Source organism: Canis lupus, chromosome 6 (genome assembly GCF_048164855.1).
Source record: "Canis lupus baileyi chromosome 6, mCanLup2.hap1, whole genome shotgun sequence".
Taxonomy (NCBI): domain Eukaryota; kingdom Metazoa; phylum Chordata; class Mammalia; order Carnivora; family Canidae; genus Canis; species Canis lupus.
Window position 1 is genome coordinate 2,958,163 of NC_132843.1, and position 21,101 is coordinate 2,979,263.

A 21,101-nucleotide genomic window follows, 5' to 3' on the forward strand; every position below is an offset into this window, starting at 1 on the left:
AACATTAAAACATAAAATGATGGGTATCTGGGTGGCTCAGTGGTTGACAGTCTGCCTTCAGCTCAGGTTGTGATCCCAGGGTCCCAGAATCAAGTTCCACATCAGGCTCCCTGCAGAGAGCCTGCTTCTTCTTCTGCCTATGTCTCTGCCTCTCTCTCTCATGAATAAATAAAATCTTTAAAAATAAATAAATAAAACCTAAAATGCCTAATGACAGTGAGGGAAAGCCATCTGAAGACATGGGGAAAAGGCCATTTATAAGGCAAGGAGAGAAGCATAAAGAGAAACCAACCCTACTGAAACTTTAATCTCAGACTTTTCTAGAAATGAAAAAAATTTCTATTGTTTGAGCCAAATAAATAAAACTGTGTAAGAATCAAAATATCTCTTGACACAGAAAGTTTATAAAATCAATACTTAAATTATGAGTATTCCAAAAGAAAAAAAAAAGACAAGGAAGCAAAGAAATGCCATTTAAAAACAGGCACCTATTTTTGATATATAATACTAGCAAAAATTAAAAAGAACCAGAATGAAATAAGACATTTAAAAAACAAAAGATTGTATGTTGGCAAACTGAATTTAAATAAAAAAAAAAAATCAATGAAACTAAGAGTTGGTTCTCTGAAAAGATAAGCCTTTCTAAAGGTTTTTCAGTTTATCAAGATAAAGAATCAAATAAATAAAACCAGAAAGAATACAACCCACACCACAGAAATACAAAGGATTATAAGAGAATATTATGAAAAATTATAAGCCAACAAATTAGACAACCTGGAAGGAATGATTTCAAGAAACATACAATCTTCCAAGACTGAATCACAAAGACATAGAAAATCTAAGTAGACTGATTAATACTAACCAATAAATTAGTAACCAAAAAACTCCCAACAAAAATATAAGACCAGTTGACTTCACTGGTGAATTCTACCAAATACTTAAGAAAAAGTTAACATTTGTTCTTCCTAAAGTATTTCAAAAAACTAGAAGTAATGTTTCCAAATTCATTCCACACGACCAACATTAACCTGACACCAAAATTATAGATCCATTTCCCGATAAAAATATATACAAAAATCACTAAATATAAGCAAATGAAATTCAACAACACATTAAAATGATCATCTACTATGATCAAATGGGATTTGTTCCAGATATGGAAGGGTAGTTCAATATTCATAAATCAAAGTAATTACCAAAAACAAGGTAATTACCAAAGTAAATTATAAAAATCAGACAATCATCTCAACAGATGCAGAAAAAATATTTTACATATCTCAATATCCATTGATGATAAAAACCTCTCCAAAAGAGGGTGTAGAGGAAACATACCTCAACATATCTCAACATAATAAAGGCCATATATGACAAACCCCCAACTGAATCCTACTCAATGGTGAAAAGCTGGAAGCCTTTCCTCTAAGAGCAGAAAAAGACAAGGATATCCATTCTCACCACTTTTATTTGACATAGTACTGGAAGGCCTAGCTCAGCAATCAGGCAAGAAATGAAATAAACGTATTCCAAATTAAAAGAGAAGGAAAACTGTTGCTACTTGCACATAACATAATACTACAAATAGAAAACCCTAAGATTCCACCAAGAACTATTAAGACTAATAAACTGAGTAAAGATGCAGGATACAAAATTAATATACAGAAATCTGTTGTGTTTCTGTACACTAATAACAATGCAGCAAAAAGATTTTTAAAAATCCTATTTATATCATCAAAAAGAATGCTGAGGAATAAATTTAACCAAGAAAGTAAAGGATCTACACTTTGAAAACTCTAAGACACTAATGAAAGAAACTGAAGACAACCCAGATAAATGGGAAGATAAAACCATGTTCATGGACTGGGATAATACTGTTAAAATTTCCATACTACCCAAAGCAATCCAGAAATTTAATGCAAGACCTATCAAAATGCCAATAATATTTTTCACAGAACTAGAAGAAACAATCCTAAAATTTGTATAAAACCACAAGACTCCAAATAGCCAAAGCAATCATGACAAAGAACAAAGCTGGAAATGGATGAATGTGAGACAGGACTCCATCAAAATCCTAGAGAACAAAGGCAGCAACTTCTTGCTAGACACGTCTCTAAAGGCAAGGGAAACAAAGGCAAAAATGAACTATTGGGAATTCATCAAGATAAAAAGCTTTTGCAAAGTAAACAGTCGACAAAACCAAAAGACAACCGACAGAATGGGAGAAGATATTTGCAAATGTCTCTTATTAGATAAAGGACTAGTACCCAAAATCTATACAAAACTTATCAAACTCAACACCCAAAGAATAATCCAATTGAGAAATGGGCTGAAGACATGAACAGACATTTCTCCAAAGACAACAAATGGCCCACAGACACATGGAAAAATGTTCAACATCACTTGGTTTCAGGGAAAATACAATTCAAAATCACAATGAGATACCACCTCACACTGGTCAGAATGGCTAAAATTAACAAGTCAGGAAACAACAGAGGTTGGCAAGGATGTGGAGAAAGTGGAACCCTCTTACACTGTTGGTGGGAATGCAAGCTGGTGCAGCCACTCTGGAAAACAATGTGGAGGTTCCTCAAAAAGTTGAAGACAGCTACCCTATGACCCAGCCATTGCATTACTAGGTATTTACCCCAAAAATAAAAGTATCGTGATCCGAAGGGGCACCTGCATCCCAATATTTATAGCAGCAATGTCCACAATAGCCAAACTATGAGAGCCCAGATGTCCATCCACAGATGAATGGATAAATGTATACATACACAATGAAATCCTACTTAGCCATCAAAAAAAAAAAGGGGGGGGGGCTCCCTGGGTGGCTCAGCAGTTTAGCACCTGCCTTTGGCCTGGGTCGTGATCCTGGCATCCTGGGATCAAGTCCCATGTCGGGCTCCCTATGTGGAGCCTGCTTCTCCCTCTGCCTGTGTTTCTGCCTCTCTCTCTCTCTCTCTCTCTCTGTCTCTCATGAATAAATAAATAAAATCTTTAAAAAAAAATTGCCATTTGTAAAGACATGGAAAGAGCTAGAGGGTATTACGCTGAGTGAAATAAGTCAATCAGAGGAAGATAAATATCATAGACTCTCACTCATATGTGAAATTTAAGAAACAAAACAGATGATCATGGGGAAGAGAGGAAAAAACAAAACAAGATGAAATCAGAGATGGAGACAAACCGTAAGAGACTTAATCATAGGAAACAAACTGAGGGTTGCTGGAGGGAAGAGGTGGTGATGTGGTAACTGGATGATGGATATTAAGGAGGGCACATGATGTAATGAGCACTGGATATAAGACTGATGAATCACTGAATTCTACTTCTGAAACTAATAATATATGTTAATTAACTGAATTTAAATTAGAACAATAAATTAAAAAACCAAAGCTTGACGTATTACCATACCAGATTTCAAACTATGCTACAAAGCATAGTAATCAAAGCAGTTACAGGGCACCGAGGTAGCTCAAGTAGAGCATGAGACCTTAGATCTCCAGGTTGTGAGTTCAAGCCCCGTGTTAGGGGTCAAGAATACTTGAAAATTAAAAAAAAAAAAAAAAAAAGAAAGAAAGAAAAAAGAAACAGTTATGGTACTGGCACAAAAATAGACAAAGATCAATGGAACAGATAGAAAATCCAGAAATAAACCCACACTTATATAGTCAATAAATTTATGACAAAGAGGCAAGAATATACCATGGGGAAAAATTACAACTTCAGTAAACTGGACGCCTATATTGAGAAGAATGAAACTGGACCACCTGCTTTCACCATATAAAAAAATAAACTCAAAACAAATTAAAGAACTAAACATAAGTCCTGAAAGCATAAAACTCCTATAAGAAAACATAAGCAATAATCTCTTAGACTTCAGCCTTAGCAATATTCTAGATCTGTCTCTTTAGGCAAAGGAAACCAAAGCAAAAGTAAACAACTGGGAGTACATGAAACTAAATGGCTTTTGCACAGTGAAGGAAAACATCAACAAAATGACAAATGAATCTACTAAAGGTATAGGTATAAGGTATACCTTTATAAAGGTATAAATAAATCATATATCAAAAAAGGTCTTAATATCCAAAATATATAAAGAACTCCTAAAACTCAACAGTAAAAAAAATCTCAGTCCAATTGAAAAATGGGAAGAAGGGATCCCTGGGTGGCGCAGCGGTTTGGCGCCTGCCTTTGGCCCAGGGCACGATCCTGGAGACCTGGGATCAAATCCCACGTCGGGCTCCCGGTGCATGGAGCCTGCTTCTCCCTCTGACTGTGTCTCTGCCTCATTCTCTCTCTCTCTCTGTGACTATCACAAATAAATAAAAATTTAAAAAAAAAAAAAGAAAAATGGGAAGAAGGCATGAACAGACATTTCTCCAAAAATGACTTACAGATAACCAAGAGACACATGAAAAGATGTTCAACATCAATCCTCATTAGGGAAATGCAAATCAAAACCACAATGAGGTATCACCTCATACCCGTCAGAACGGCTAAAATAAAAAACACAAGAAACAAGTGTTGGTGAGGATGTGGAGAAAAGGGAACACTTGTGCACTGTTGGGTGGGAATGTAAATTGGTACAGGCCCTATGGAAAATAATATGAAACTTCCTCAAAAAGTAAAAACAAATACCATGCGATTCAGCCATCCCAATGCTGGGTATTTATTCAAAGAAAATGAAAAGATATATCCACCATGTTTACTGAAACATTATTTACAATAGCCAAGGTATAGGAGCAACTCAAGTGTCCATCAATAGATGAATGGATAATGAAGATGTGACTTACACACTTACACACAGGATTATTACTCAGTTGTAGAAAGATTCTGCCATTTGTGACAATATAGATAGACCCAGAGGGTATTGTGCTAAGTAAAGTAAGTCAGAAAAAGACAAATACCATATGATTTCACTTCTTTGTGGAATCTAAAAAACAAAACAGAAACAGACCCATAAATACAGAGAATAAACTGGTAATTGCCAGATGGGAAGAGGGTAAAGGGACGTTGGGTAAAACACGTAAAGAGGTTTAAGAGGTACAGACTTCCAGGTATAAAATAAGTAAGTCACACGGATAAAAAGTACTGCACAGAGAATACAGTAATATCATACTAACTTTGTTTGGTGACAGAGGGTAATTACACCTATCAAGGTGAGCATATCATGGCATACATAATCGTCAAATCATGATGTTGTACCCCTGAAATCAATATAATCTTGTATATCTGCTATGCTTCGATTTAAAAATAAAAGAAATATCAGAATGCTGCCAACTAGCGATCTCCTCAGTAAAGCTACTTAAAACAGTCTTGAATAAAGAATGCAGCCAGGTAATAGTCTCCAGAGTCCCTTTGCTTGCTGATGGAATGCATGTGAATCCTTTATGTGCTTGGCTGAGGAGCCAATGGGGCCAAGCTAGCATCTGTAGGATTATGATTGCAAGCCTCTATGTCAGAATCCCACCCAGGCTAAATGACAACACAGTGACATGAGGCCTCAACAGTCAGCCCAGCAAACCCACACACATGTACTGTCACTGGGGAACCTGGTACTAAATAAACCCTTTCATAGATGACCCACTTCTGAGCTGGGGTTCCCTCCATAACAGAGGAGCTTCCTTGCTGTGATCTAATAAATAATAATAAATAACACAAAGACAAGTACAACTGCTTTGATAGTTTTTTTTTTTTTAAGATTTTATTTATTTATTCATAGAGACACATCTAGAGAGAGAGAGAGAGGCAGAGACACAGGCAGAGGGAGAAGCAGGCACCATGCAGGGAGCCTGATGTGGGACTCAATCCCGGGTCTCCAGGATCACGCCCTGGGCTGCAGGCGGCGCTAAACCGCTGCACCACCGGGGCTGCCCGCTTTGATAGTTTTTAAATCTAAACAAAAAATACGTTTTTGTTTATATTCTGACAGTGTAACTCTCCCAGCCAACACTTGAGCTAGGAAATGGGAGGAGAAAGAAAAAGGAAAAGCAACCCAAAGTTCTCTTAGGAGGTGGGGTTTTGAAAGGAGATAATGAAATTATTTGAGGGAGCCAGGGTGGTTCAGTGGTTCAGCATCTGCCTTCGGCTTAGGTCATGGATCCTGGGGTCCTGGGATCGAGCCCCATGTCAGGCTGCATAGTGAGCAGAGTCTGCTTCTCCTTCTCCCTCTGCAGGTCTCCCCCTCCATGCTCTCTCTCTCTCTCTCTCTCTCTCTCTCATATAAATAGGTTTATTTGAAAATTTTAAAAATTTGAAAGTCCCATCTTCTTGGCATCTAAGAGAAACAAAAAGGCAACAAAGTGCCCTGGTGGAAACATGCTGATGTCATCTCAAATAATGGCTGAAAAACATGTCTGAGAATGAATTAAGGAAGAGAAAAAATGCCCTTCAGATAACGGAAAACCAGCCTCCCTCATAGAAACCAAACACTGATTTTAAGATGCCATTATTGTATGTGCCAAGAGAGAACATTAAACTATGACATATAGTAACTATATGACACACAATGATTTCAGAACTGTTAAAATATGAAAAATGTACATCTTCTAATAAATTTTTTAAAAATCAAAGACATTCTAAATGCTTAAGGAAGGAAGATGGAAGGGGGAGGGGGAGAGCAGGCTAAATAGTACAATAAAAATTTTGAAGGGGGGTATCCTGCTTTCGCTTTGTTTCCTAGCTGTACCTCTTTCCCTCCTCTCCACAGACTTCCTCCTGGAAGGAACATCCCTGAGCAGCTCCTTAAGCCTGCTTTAGGGCAGAGGATTTGGAGAAACCCGGGGCTGAAGTTAACCTTTTCCCCCTTCTTTCAGCTCTACCTCGGCACCTCTCTCCATGGCAGTTCCCGAGACCTGCCCCAACCACACTATTTATATCAACAGCCTCAATGAGAAGATCAAGAAGGATGAGCTGAAGAAGTCCCTCTATGCCATCTTCTCCCAGTTTGGCCAGATCCTGCATATCCTGGTATCTCGAAGCTTGAAGATGAGGGGCCAGGCCTTTGTCATCTTCAAGGAGGTCAGCCGCGCCACCAATGCCCTGCGCTCCATGCAGGGTTTCCCCTTCTATGACAAGCCCATGAGCATTCAGTATGCCAAGACTGACTCGGATATTATTGCCAAGATGAAGGGTACTTTCGTGAGCAGGACCGCAAGCGGGAGAAGAGGAAGCCTAAGAGCCAGGAGACCCCAGCAGCCAAGAAGGCAGTGCAGGGTGGGGCCGCCGCCCCTGTGGTGGGGGCTGTCCAGGGCCCTGTCCCGGGTAGGCCCCCAATGACTCATGCATCACATGTCAGGCTAGCCTCCCTACAGGCTGCCTCCGGCATGATCCCGCCTCCAGGCCTGGCACCTGGACAGATCCCACCAGGGGCCATGCCCCCACAGCAGCTTATGCCGGGGCAGATGCCACCAGCCCAGCCTCTTTCAGAAAACCCACCAAATCACTTCTTATTCCTCACCAACCTGCCCGAGGAGACCAATGAGCTCATGCTGTCCATGCTTTTCAACCAGTTCCCTGGCTTCAAGGAGGTACGACTGGACCCTGGGTGGCACGACATTGCCTTTGTGGAGTTTGACAATGAGGTACAGGCAGAGGATGCTCGCGACGCACTGCAGGGCTTCAAGATCACCCAGAACAATGCCATGAAGATCTCTTTTGCCAAGAAGTAGCACTTTTCCCCCCTGCCTGCCCCTGCCCCTGCCCCCTGCTCTGGGGCCACCCCTTCCCTCCTTGGCTCAGCCCCCTGAAGGTAAGCCCCCTCAGGGGCCTTCTCAGAGCCGTGTATGAGTGAGTGGTCGCCACACAGCATTGTACCCAGAGTCTGTCCCCAGACATTGCACCGGGTGCTGTTAGGCCAGAATTAAAGTGTTTTTTTTTTTTTTTTTTGAGGTTTGGCAAATAAATAAATGAATAAATAAATAAATAAATTTTTGAAGGGGTGCATGTGCGGTTTAGTCAGTCAAGCATCTGCTTTCAGCTCAGGTCATAATCCCAGGGTGCTGGGATTGAGGCCAACATCAGGCTCCTGGGCTTAGTGGGGAGCCTGCTTTTGCCTCTACCCCTCCTCTCTGCTCCTGTGCTCTCTCTGGTGCTCTCTCACTCCAACACATAACATCTTTAAAAAAAATTTTTTTAAACATGATAAAAATAATGTAAATATTAAATGAAGTAAATATTTTTTTAAAAATCAAGATTATTAACCATTACACTAAGTGTTAAAGGATTAACTAGTTCATCCAAAAAACAAATGACCAGATTGCATTAAAAAGTAAAACCTATGGACCCTTGGGTAACTCAGTCTGTTGAGTGTCCCACTCTTGATTTTGGCTCAGGTCATGCTCTCAGAGTCATGAGATGGAGCCCCACATCAGGTTCCATGCTCACCATGGAGTCAGCTTGTCCCTCTCCCTCTGCTCCTCCCCAACGGCTTCCCCTACCACCACTTGTATGGGCTGGCACACACTCTCTTTCAAATAAATAAAATATTTTTAAAAAGTAAAACCTAGCCACACACTATTTATTAGAAACCCTCTAAACAAATGATAAAGAAAAATGTAAAGGGGATGCAAAAGAAGATAACAAGCATACACAAAATACAAAAAGCAAGGGTATCAAACTAACATACAAAGGAGAATTTAAGATTTAAGATTAGAAGCCACTAAACAGGATAAAAAAAAAAGGGCAGTATTACTAACAAAGTACTCTTATTAATGAGGTTATGATTCTATAATCTCATTCTCAGTAAACAGTGCAGAGAAGTACATAAAAAATATCAGTAAACAGAGCAGATAAGTACATAAAGAAAAAAATCAGAGGTGCAAAAATAACTTGGTAAAAATTCAATTAAAACTGGAGACTTTGGGGCACCTGGGTGGCTCTGCAATTGACCATCTGCCTTTGGCTCAGGGTGGGATCCCGGAGTCATGAGATCGAGTTCCACATCAGGCTCCCTGCGTGGAGCCTGCTTCTCTCTCTGCCTGTGTCTCTGTCTCTCTGTGTCTCTCATGAATATGTAAATAAAATCTTTAAAGCAACAACAACTGGAAACTCTAAGGGACTCTTGGGTGGCTCAAAGGTTGAGCATCTGCCTTTGGCACAGGTCGTGACCCGGGGTCCTGGATTGAGTCCCGTATCGGGTTCCCTGCAAGGGAGCCTGCTTCTCCCTCTGCCTGTGTCTCTGTGTCTCTCATGAATAATTAAGTAAAAAAAAAAAAACTTTTTTAAAAAATTGGAAACTTTGTTTCATCTTTTCTGCAATTGATACATCTAGTACATAAAAGTTAAAGTGATCATAGGGGACGCATGGTTGGCTCAGCTGATTAGCGAATTCTCGGTTTTGGATCAGGTAAAGATCCCAGGGTTGAGCCCTGTGTTGGCTCCCTGCTCAGTTGAGAGCCTGCTTCTCCCTTTCCCTCTGCCTCTCCCCCTGCTTGTGTTCTTTCTGTTGAATGAATAAATAATATCTTAAAAATAAATAAATGTGATCATAGAGATTTTGAATAATGTACTAAATATCCGAATAACTTAAAACTAAAGATTCTTCAAAAAAGCACATTTAGTTTTCATTTTTCTTATGTCCATGAAACACACATATAAATATACACTTTTACTCAAAACATTTAGAAGGGTTAGATTTTTCAGACCAGATACTGATTATAATAAGCCTATAAAGTTAGAAATAACAAGAAGTAACGTCAGAAAAGATGGCAGAGGAGAAAGCACCAAGAATCTGCCTTTCCGCCAGACAAGCACTGTACTGTACTGGCAAAAACTTCGGAAGTAACTATTTTGGAACTCTGGAATCTATTTGAACAATTAGAGCTACCAGAGAAAAGCTTGACTGGCAAATTGCAAATAATGTCCGTCACTCAGGCTTCAGAATGATCATGGTTACCCACCCTGAACTCCAAGGCAGACGACCGTGGGGAGGGCAACCCCTGTTTTTAGTATGGTTTGCTGGAGCCAGAGAAGCAGTAAGGATTTTGTCTCCAATTATCAGGTTTCTGTGTTCTGACTATAGATTGCAGCTTCTGACTGCAGAGCTGCAGGCACAGAGCCTGGTCACCAGTGATTCAACCCCCACCAGCTAAAGTGACCTCCACCATATTTAAAGGGGTCATAGCTATTTCTTTAAGTATTCTAAAACAACCATGGATAGAGAAAGTTAGACTTACTGCACATGTCCAGGAAAAAAAATACAGGCTAAGAAAAGACCTGTAAAATCTTAATTTTCACCATTTCCTCATCCCTGCATAGACATATGATACAAAAATTAAAGAGCAAACCCTAGAGAAAAGGGAGATTGTGATTTCCAGAGTTATCACTAAGATTGGAATGTCCAGTATGCAACAAAGAAAAAAAACACAAAGCAAACAAAGAAATAAGAAAGCATGCTCCATTCAAAAGAAAAAAATAAATCAACAGAGAACATACATGAGGAAACCTGTACATCAGACTTATGAGATAAAAGACTTTGAGCATTTTTAAGACCGTTATTTTAAAAGAGCTAAAAGAAGATATGGACAAGCAAGAAAATGATCAATGCATAGAATGTGTAACAATAAAGAGTTTATTTTTAAAAGAGCCATAAAGAAATACTGGAACTGAAAGGTACAATAACTGAAGTGAAAAATGCACCAGAGGGATTAAAAAACAGATGTGCACTAGCAGGATGAAGATAAAGCAAACCTGAAGATAGGACAACTGAAATTACAAAGCTTCAGAAAAAAGGAACAGAGTCTAAGGGACCTATGGAATATCATCAACACACTGGGGACCAACAGCACTTTCTGGAAAACACAGAAGAGAGATAAAAGGCAAAGAAATTTTGGGAGGTGAAAACCTCCCAAATTTGACGAAAGACAGGAATTTGAACATCAAAGTTCAGCAAACTCCAAGTGGGATAAATTTAAGAAACCCATACCAAGACAGTATGATCAAACTGTCAAAAGACAGACAAGAAAATCTTGAAAACAGCAAGAGAAGCTCCTTGTCACATGCAAGAAATCTTCAGAAAGATAACCAGCAAATTTCACAACAGAAACCCTTCAGGCCAGAAGGCAATGAATGGGCTGATACGTTCAAAGTGCTGAGAGGGAAAAATACTTACCAAGAATCTTACATTTGGTTAAACTGTCCTTTAAAAATGAGGGAAAGGGAGCTCTCAGGTGGCTCAGTCAGTAGAACATTTGACTCTTGATTTTGGCTCAGGTTATGATCTCAGGGTTGTGAGATCAAGCCCTGTGTTGGGGTCCATGTTGGGCATGAAGCCTACTTGAGATTCTCTCTCCCTACACCCCTCCTCCTTAACTGGCGCAAGGACATGTGCACACTCTCTCTAGCAGGGTGGGGAAATGAGGGAAAAATTAAGATAATTTTTTCCCCAGATAAAAGCTAGGAAGTTTGTTTTTTTGTTTTTTTCCATTTATATGTGGATCTTTGTTTTTATACTGTACAGAACTGTAAGTGTAGTTCTCTTATGATTCCCTTAATAACTTCCTTTACTGTAAATATATAACATATATAACATACAAAAGATTTATCACTACTTATGTTATCAGTAAAGCTTCCAGTCAATAGTAGACTATTACTATTATACTATATTACTATTACAGTAGTTAAATTTGGGGAACTCTTAGTAACTTATAATTTTTGAATTCCTTACATGTAATTAAGGAAAATGGGCTGCTAATCTTGCCAAAAGGACAGAATGTTGTCACCTCATGGTAACACAAACTACATGACCTTATCATATGGGAAAAATAAGACTGTTCATGAAATAATGTAACACATATTACGGCTGACCCACAGGTAGGAATTCCCCCTCATCCAAGCAAAAAAGCTTTAATGGAAGTGCTTATTCCACACTGTCTAGAAGCTCAGCAGACAGAGGCCAGTTCTCACCATCCCTCCATACTCGATGCCCTCCTTCAAGCACAGCTGAAGGCTTCAGGGCTTTGTGTTCCTGGGGCCTGAATGTTCCTCCAGAATCTGGCTATTTCCGTTATGTTTCATGAAGGAAGATTATCTTTGTGTGACCTATAATACCAAGTACCATATACCTATCACCAAGAAGGTACCAAGGATTTTTTGTTAAAATGGCCTGACCGGGATCCCTGGGAGGCGCAGCGGTTTGGCGCCTGCCTTTGGCCCAGGGCGCGATCCTGGAGACCTGGGATCAAATCCCACGTCGGGCTCCCGGTGCATGGAGCCTGCTTCTCTCTCTGTCTGTGTCTCTGCCTCTCTCTCTCTCTGTGTGCGACTATCATAAATAAATAAAAATTAAAAAATAAATAAATAAATAAAAATAAAATAAAATAAAATGACCTGACCAAGATACCAAGCAATTTGTGAGTAATTTGTGAATATTCAACAATATTAAAACTATTGGTTTTTAACAAGTAATTGCTAATTAGAAAAATAATTCTAACAGAACAAGATCATTAGCCTAAAATTAAATATTCATGGACAGACATAAAATTTATCAAATATCACATTTTGACAAAGTCAAGATTAACAAACACTGTCTCCTTTTTTCTCATTGGTTTCCTCTAATCAGCTGAGGGCTGGACTATTAACTAAATATATTAGAATTATAACTCCTCACTGTCAGAGGACTATACATAAGACGAGGTGTCCATAGCACTGTCCTAGAAGAAAAAAAATCCATGGACTCTGAACACTTGTTCCAGTTACCTGAGGCAAGAGGCTTTGCCCTGTATTTGTACATAACTGGTTCTTTGGATGAGTAAAGAAATTTTTGAAGCTGCTGACTAGGCAACTTCTGGATAAGTAAAATATTCCTATATATAATAAAGTACTATACTGTAGGATACAATCTGTGTCATAAGAATTCAGAAAAATAAATGTAGTCTAGAGTTACTGAAAAGTAATCAGGGACTTCATGAAAGATTGGAAAGATGATCATAATCTGGATCAAGGAAGAAAGAAAACAAAATAGGAATAGGGATTTGTAGAAATTTGTAGAAATAGAAATTTGTAGAAATACAAGAGAAAAACAGATTAATATGAGGCCAAGTTATAAAGCATTTTAAGGATTATTAACTTGAAACAATGAGGCATAGAGAATATTTATATATATTATATATATTAAAGGCTATTGTAACAAGATTAACCTGGTGTTGACAAATATAACAGAATAGTAAAAATACTTGAGATGGCACCATAAATCACACATGAGATAGTAAAGCATCTTGAACTTGAACAATAGTAAAGGAAACAAACAGGAAACAATAAACCGAAGACACATTCCTGAGAACACACTGAAAGAAATTTCGTTTTTTTGGGCAGCCCGGGTGGCTCAGCAGTTTAGCACCGCCTTCAGCCCAGGGGGTGATCCTGGAGACCTGGGATCGAGTCCCAAGTCAGGCTTCCTGCATGAAGCCTGCTTCTCCTTCTGCCTGTGTCTCTGCCTCTCTGTCTCTCACGAATAAATAAATTAAAAATCTTAAAAAAAAAAAAAAAAAAAAAAGAAGAAGAAGAAGAAGAAATTTCGGTTTTCTGAGCTTCACTGTCTTTAAATTGACAATTCCATCATTACTTACTGCCTTAATCACTCAAAGGATTACTATGAAGAGGAGTAACTATTTCTACATATACCAACACAGACAGACTCTCTAAATTAAAAGTCATCATGGAATCCTAAGACATACATCTACTTTTGAAAAGGTGATGAAGAATTGGTGAGAGTCAGAAATAACTACCAAGTTTGAAGTGTAGGAATAACAGACAGAAAACCAAGAAGGGAAAACATGCTTGAGCAAAGTTAAAGATGAACAGTTTGCCTTTTTATTTAATGTTCTGATACCAAGCTGAAGAACTTTTCAAATGAATGATCTAAATGCAGGTCAAGAAACATTTAAATTTAAGAAAATGTATATAGGGCAGCCCCAGTGGCTCAGCGGTTTGGCGCCGCCTTCAACCCAGGGTGGGATCCTGGAGACCTAGGATCGAGTCCCATGTCGGGCTCCCTGCATGGAGCCCGCTTCTCCCTCTACCTGTGTCTCTGCCTCTTTCTCTCTCTCTCTCTGTCTCTCATGAATGAATAAATAAAATCTTAAAAAATTATTTAAAAAAAAGTATATAATTGTATATTTAATATAATCTTAGTGATCTCAAAGATATATACACACACATAGAAACTTATCAGTAGGGAAGCTTTAATACTTTTTATACATTTTCCAGAATCAACAGTTGTTGCTTTGGAAAAAAAAAAAAAAATACTGACACAGAAGACTTTATCCTTTTCATAGAAAATTAGAAGAAAATGCATATAAACTTACTCTGCCATGATGTGGGACAATGCCCTTCAAACTGTCTTCCCTTTTGTTCTCTTGTTCAATTCCCCGAGTACTAGAAGAAAGTGATAATACACCACCTACGTGCCTTCTACTATCTCCAGTATCTATAAAATTACCTGAAAAAAAAAAAAAGAAAAAAAAAAAAAAAAAAACAGAGCAATGTCAAAGTCTCAGTAATATAACTGCTTCTTGCCACGCAAGTTTATGCAAACCTAGTACTTAGCAATCATATGACAAATACAGCAATTTGCATATAAGAAAAAGTAACCATCAGTAAGTGGCAACAAACTTCGACCACACACAGAATTTTTAATTCTCAAATGTCTGAATAAAACACACCCAATGCGTTCATAATAAGCAACGCATGCAATATACACTACAGTATGTCTAATACTACTAATGTATTCTTTTGAAAAGTTTTAGACTGTTTAAAAATCTGAAGGAATACAATGGTTAACACAGGTTACATTATACCAAAGAAATTAATTCTTTAATTAAATTAATTAATTAAAGAGAAAAGGCAAAATCAAACAGAATTTAAGAACAGAGTCAAGTCATATTTCAATACTTACTGATCCCAGGCAGACAAACAACATGGCCTACTTCAGACTCTTTGTGGGTTGTTTCAGAACTTCCCGAAGAGTGTGAGCCATCAGAAATTGGAGAGCTGTTATTTTCTGCTTGAGACTTATAGTTTAAACTACCATTTTCATTTGCCTGTTGAAAAAACAGATGTATTGATTTTTTAAATTATAACCATTTTTAGGGGAGAAACATAAGAAACAGAGAATGACTTCTTGACAAAACGATGCCAGGCAATTAATGTAGAAAGAATTGGAAATATCACCATTATAACCACCATAGAAATAACTGTTTCTAGAAGGCTTCAGCAATGATACTAAATCCAGTTTGTGAAAGGTTCTTCGGGAACAGAAAGTTCACATGGCCTTAATGCACCATTCCCCAGATTACTCATTGATAACAAAGGAAAAAAGGCACCTACACAAGGAGATATCTACCCAATACCACATTAACCGAGATTATCAAATACAACTTCATCAATAGCGGGACAAACAGATGTCTAGATCTGTCTAGACAAAAGCACACAATATCCTTATGTTTAATCTTTATCTGTTTGTAATAAAAATGCTTTATCTGAATTCTTGCCAAAATCTTTAATTAGGAGGGGAAAAAAGCAATGAGATATACCTAGCTTACCGGCCATTTTACAAAAACTTTAATGACATGAAGAACTACTCTAAATTGAAATACTAAAGAGACAGGACAACCAGATGCAACTGTAATCCTTGATTAAATCCTAGATCAAAAACAATAAAAGTAAAGGACATTTTGGAGACAATCGGATAAATGTGAATACAGACTGTATATTCATTTACATTACTATATCAAACTTAGTAATACAATTGAGATTATACAGGAAAATAGCTTTATTTGCGGAGAAAATGTCAAAGTATCAGAGTGAAATGTCAAAATACTTGCAAATTCCTCTTAAATGATACACAAAAAAGTATTCATGGAAGGACAAAGAAAACAAAGATGGTCAATTGTTAACAACTGGTTAATCTGGATGAGGGGCATACACACATTCACTGTGATATTCTTCAATTTCTCTGCAGAGGAAGGAAAAGTAAGAAGCAGCAAGAAAGGATGGGTAAGGTATTTCTTATCACTTTCTATCTTGAAAAACAGATCAAAGAAAACCAAAAGTTTATGTTTTATGGTAATATCTAATGAGACCAGTAATAGTTTTCTAAAGTCAAATTTCTGAAAAACCATAAAATTGGAACATACCTGACATGAATCACTTGTAGGTAATTTAAAATCATTTTCTGGAGGTTCCTGTCCTAGGTCTTCATACAGCATTCCTGGAATAGCTAGTTGCTCAAAATAAGCCTCTAAATGTTCATCATAAAACTCTTCATCATCAATATCATCATCTACTAGTAAAATGGAAAAAAAAAAAAAAAAGGAAACATTTTAAAGTACTGACTCAACAATAAACGTTATTTAACCAAAATGTTGATAAAAGCCTTCTGAGGAAGAAAGCAGAACAGGAGGTCCCTAAGCTCACCTCGCAATAGGGATACAACTAGATAACACTCACATAAGTGTGAATAGCCCAGAAAAGGATCAAAGACTGGCAGAACAGACATTCCACTGCTAAACGTGGAAAAAAGGCCACATCAAGGAGGTTAGGAAGGGCAGAGACACGGTCAGAAGCTAAATGAAACCATAGGATAGTCTGCAAAAGGGAGGGACTCCAAGGGTGAAGAGAGGGGAAACAGACCCTCATACCAGGCACCCCAGACACAAGGAAGAACAAACCCCCATGACATTTGGCTTTGAAAACCAGAGGGGCCAAATTTCACAAACTCTTACAATTACTCGGGCATAACACCTGGAACTTTAAAAAAAAAAAAAAAATCAGTGGGCTTGGCTCTGGCAGAGCTGAGAGGGCAAGAGGAAATGGAGTCCTTATCTTTAAAGAGACAACACAACAAACCCCACAGATACAACATAGAAGTAGCAGTTTGAAAACCACTGAAGGTATGTGGGAGGGAGATTTGTTACCTAATTTTGGGGCATGTGCTAGAGGAGCAGGGATCTCTGGGAGACTTCAGGAACAAAGGAGCTGGCAGGTACCATTTCCCTTCCCTAACCCCCAGCCAAAATACACAAACACCTCTGGGGACCAGTAGGGCAAAGACACTCAGTAGGTAACCTGCTAACAGTGCACACTGCCACACATTCTGCTACAGACACACCCCTTCCAATATGCTCCTGGTCAGAACTGATCCAAAATAGTGGCACAAGCCTAGCACTATGCAAGCAGTCCTGACAAGGTCCAGCACCACTCCAAAGTGACTTTTGCTCCAAAGAGGGAGAAAGATCACCACACACATATCAAGACTGTGGTTCCAGCAGTAGACTGAGGACAGATAGCTGATTTTTTTTTAAGTAATTTTTGTTGTTGTTGTTAAAGATTTTATTTATTCATGAGAGACACAGACAGAAGGAGAGAGAGAGAGAGGCAAAGACACAGGCAGAGGGAGAAGTGGGCTCTATGCAGGGAGCCCTATGCAGGACTCAATCCTGGGTCTCCAGGATCACACCCTGGGCTGAAGGCAGCGCTAAACCTCTGGGCCACCAGAGCTGCTTCTGATCTGATTGCAGACCTCACCCACCAGTGAAAGCTTCTCAGGGGACAACGCACAGAAAGTGCCTACAATAGCTCTGGTAAACATCTGGTCTGACTCAACTTAAGCCCAAGCAGTCCCAGACTGCCCCATTACAACACAAGGACCATATCCTGTCCACAACAGAAAAAGAGAAACTCTGCAGATGACTGCACCGAAGGCAAAAGCAGTTCAACCACAACAGCAGGGCACACGCAACACACACAAGATACCTCTTAAGCACCAGGTTCTGGAAAACAGGAGAAGTTGCACAGAAGGGCACTACAAGACCTCTTCTTCCTAAGGCCACCACTTTAAGAGCAGGAGATGTAGCTGACTGTCACACCACATAGAAACAGAGTCAGACAAAAGAAGACAACAGAGGAATATGTCCCAAATGAAAGAACAAACTCAAAGCAACAGAATCCCTATAAAGAATTTAAAGTAATGGTCATAAAGATATGCAGTAGACTAAAGAGTAAAAGACATCAGGAAACCCTTAACAAGGAGATAGAAAACATAAAAGAAGAGCCAAAGATAAATAATTTAATGACTAAAATCAAAAATATATTGAATGAATAGATGGAATACACAGACAAGATAAAGCAGAGGAATGGATTAGCAACCTGGAAGGCAGGGTAATAGAAAACAATCAAGCTGAACATAAGAGAAAAATTAGTAATAGAAAACTGAAAATAGGAGCAGCTGAGTGGCTCAGTTAGTTGGTTAAGTGTCTGCCTTCAGTTCAGGTCATGATCCCAGAGTCCCAGGATCCAGCCCCAATTCAGACTCCCTGCTTAGAAGGGACCCTGCTTCTTCCACTCCCTCAAATAAATAAATAAAATCTTAAAAAAAAAAAAAAAGTGAAAATAGACTTAGAGAACACAACAACACCATCAAATGTATTAACATTCACATTACAGGAATCCCAAAAGGGGAAAAAGAGAGAAGAGGGGGCAGAAAATCTATTTGAAGACATAATAGCTGAAAACATCCCAAATCTGGGGAAGGAAACAGAAATCCAGATCCAGAAGGCACAGAGAGCCCCCAACAAAATCAACCCAAGGAGGTACGTGCCAAGACACATAGCAATCAAAATGGCAAAAAAAAAAAAAAAAAAGTGATAGAGAATTCTAAAAGCAGCAAGAGTGTTGGGGTGCCCGGGTGGCTCAGTCTGTTAAGCATCTGACTCTTGATCTCCTATCTCAGCTCAGTTCTCAATTTCAGGGCAATGAGTTTAAGTCTCATGTTGGGCTCCATGCCTTAAATAGATATAAAATAAAAATAAAAATAAAAGCAACAAGCAAAAACAGTTACATACAAGGAAAACCCTAAAAAGCTATTCGATTTTTCAGAATTTTGTAGGCCAAAGGGACTGGCATGATATATTCAATGTGCTGAAAGGAAAAAACATGTAGAGAATACTCTATCCAGCAAGGCTATCATTCAGAATAGAAAGAGAGGCAAAGGGGCACCTGGGTGGCTCAGTGATTGAGTATCTGCCTTTGGCTCAGGGAATGATCTCAGGGTCCTGGGAGTGAGTCCCACATTGGGCTCCCCCCCAGGGTACCTGCTTCTCCCTTTATGTCTCTGCCTCTCTGTGTCTCTCATGAATAAATAAAATCTTTAAAAAGAGAGAAAGAGGGATCCCTGGGTGGTGCCGCGGTTTGGCGTCTGACTTTGGCCCAGGGCGCGATCCTGGAGACCCGGGATCGAATCCCACATCGGGCTCCCGGTACATGGAGCCTGCTTCTTCCTCTGCCTATATCTCTGCCTCTCTCTCTCTCTCTGACTATCATAAATAAAAACTTAAAAAAAATTTTTTTAAAGACACACACACACACACACACACACACACACACAGTTTTCCCAAACAAAATATAAAGGACTTCCACTAAACTAGCCCTAAAAGAAACGTTAAAAGGCAATTCTTTAAGAAGAAAGATATGTAGGAGTAAGAAAAGTAGGAAGTACAAAATAGACTATAAAACAAGGAGTGTAACAAGAGACAATGGACACTACATAAAGGAGATAATCCAACAGATTTCACAAATATATACGCATCCACCATGGGAAGAACCAAATACAGCAATCAACTGATAACAAATATGCAGAATCTAATGAAGAATAACACAGTAACAATAAGAGACTTTAACACCCCACTTATAGCAATGGACAAATCAACAGTTACTTTGAATGACACACTGGACCAAATGGATCTACGGATAAATTTAGAACATTCCACCTTAAAACATCTTAATACTTTGTAAGCACAAAATATTCTCCAGAATAGATAACATTTTAGGCCACAAAACTAGTCTTAACAAATTAAAAAAGACTGAATGCATCTTTTCTGACCACAAGGCTATGTATGAAACTAGAAATCAAACACAAGAAACCATCTGGAAAGAACACAGATACACAGAAGTTAAATAAAATGATACTAAGAAATGAATGGGTCAACCAAGAAATCAAAAAGGAAATAAAAACATACATGAACAAATGAAAATGAAAACACAACAGTCCAAAATCTTTGGGATGCAGCAAAAGCTGTTCTAAGGAGTAACAACTTTATAACAACACAGACCTATCTCAAGAAGCAAGAAAAATCTCAAATAAACAACCTAACCTTACAAATTAAGGAGCTAGAAAAGGAGAACAAACAAAACCCAGGACCAGTAGAAGGAAAGAAATAATAGAGTAGAAATAAATGAAATAGAAACTAAAAAAAAAAAAACAAAAAAAAACAAAAAAACAATAGAACAAAGAAACCAGAAGCTGATTCTTTGAAAAGATCAATAAAATTGATAAATCTTTAGCAGTATTCATTTGAGAGAGAGGGAAAGAGAGAGAACACACAAAATCAGGAATGAAAAAAAGAGAAAAACGAAAGAAATACAAAGGATTATAAGAGAATATTATGACATGCCAAAAAACTGCAACAACCAAGAAGAAATGGATAAATTCATAGAAACATAACCTCCCAAAAGTCAATCAGGGAAAAAAAAAAAAAAAAAAAAAAAAGGAAATCTGAACATACTGATTACCAGCAAAGAAATTGAATCGGTAATCAAAAAGCACCCAACCAAACTCTAGGACCAGAGAGCTTCACAGGTGAATTCTACCAAAATTTAAAGAAAAGTTAGTATCTATTCTTCTCAAACTATTTCAAAAATTAAAATGGGAAAGAAAGCTTCCAAATTCATTCTATCATTACCCTGACACCAAAATCAAATAAAAACACTACAAAAAAAGAACTACAGGTCAACATGTCTGATGAATAGAGATACAAAAATCCTCAACAAAATATGAGCAAACTGAACCCAACAACACATTAAAAAACAAACAAACAAACAAAAAAAACCAACACTCATCACAATCAAGTGAGGTTTATTCCTGGGATGCAAGAGTGGGTTGAAATTCACAAACATGAAACATCACATTAACAAGAAAAAGGATAAAAACCATATGAACACTTCAATAGATGCAGAAAAAGCATGTGACAAAATACAGCATCCATTCATGGTAAAAACCCTCCACAAAGTAGATTTAGAGGGAACCTACCTCAACATAATAAAGGCCA

The 21,101-nt window shown here is 38.3% G+C and overlaps 1 protein-coding gene and 1 pseudogene across 10 annotated transcripts in view; one reads left to right on the top strand and one right to left on the bottom strand.

Moving 5' to 3' along the window:
- CEP192 (centrosomal protein 192) overlaps window positions 1–21,101 on the bottom strand; it is a 157,517-nt gene that overhangs the window by 102,075 nt on the left and 34,341 nt on the right. For 8 of the 10 annotated variants that reach the window (XR_012032232.1, XM_072828635.1, XM_072828629.1 and 5 more), the window contains exons 8-10: window positions 16,134–16,282; window positions 14,894–15,038; window positions 14,304–14,437 (exon numbers count right to left, since the gene is read on the bottom strand). Coding sequence is in view for 9 of the 10 variants with exons in the window: in XM_072828635.1 (XP_072684736.1) it covers window positions 14,304–14,437; window positions 14,894–15,038; window positions 16,134–16,282 (428 nt within the window). In the remaining variant the exon portion in view is untranslated. The remainder of the gene's footprint in view (window positions 1–14,303; window positions 14,438–14,893; window positions 15,039–16,133; window positions 16,283–21,101) is intronic. The other 2 variants (XM_072828633.1, XM_072828630.1) reach the window with 1 other exon arrangement.
- On the top strand, window positions 6,746–7,831 carry LOC140634620 (U1 small nuclear ribonucleoprotein A pseudogene; annotated as a pseudogene).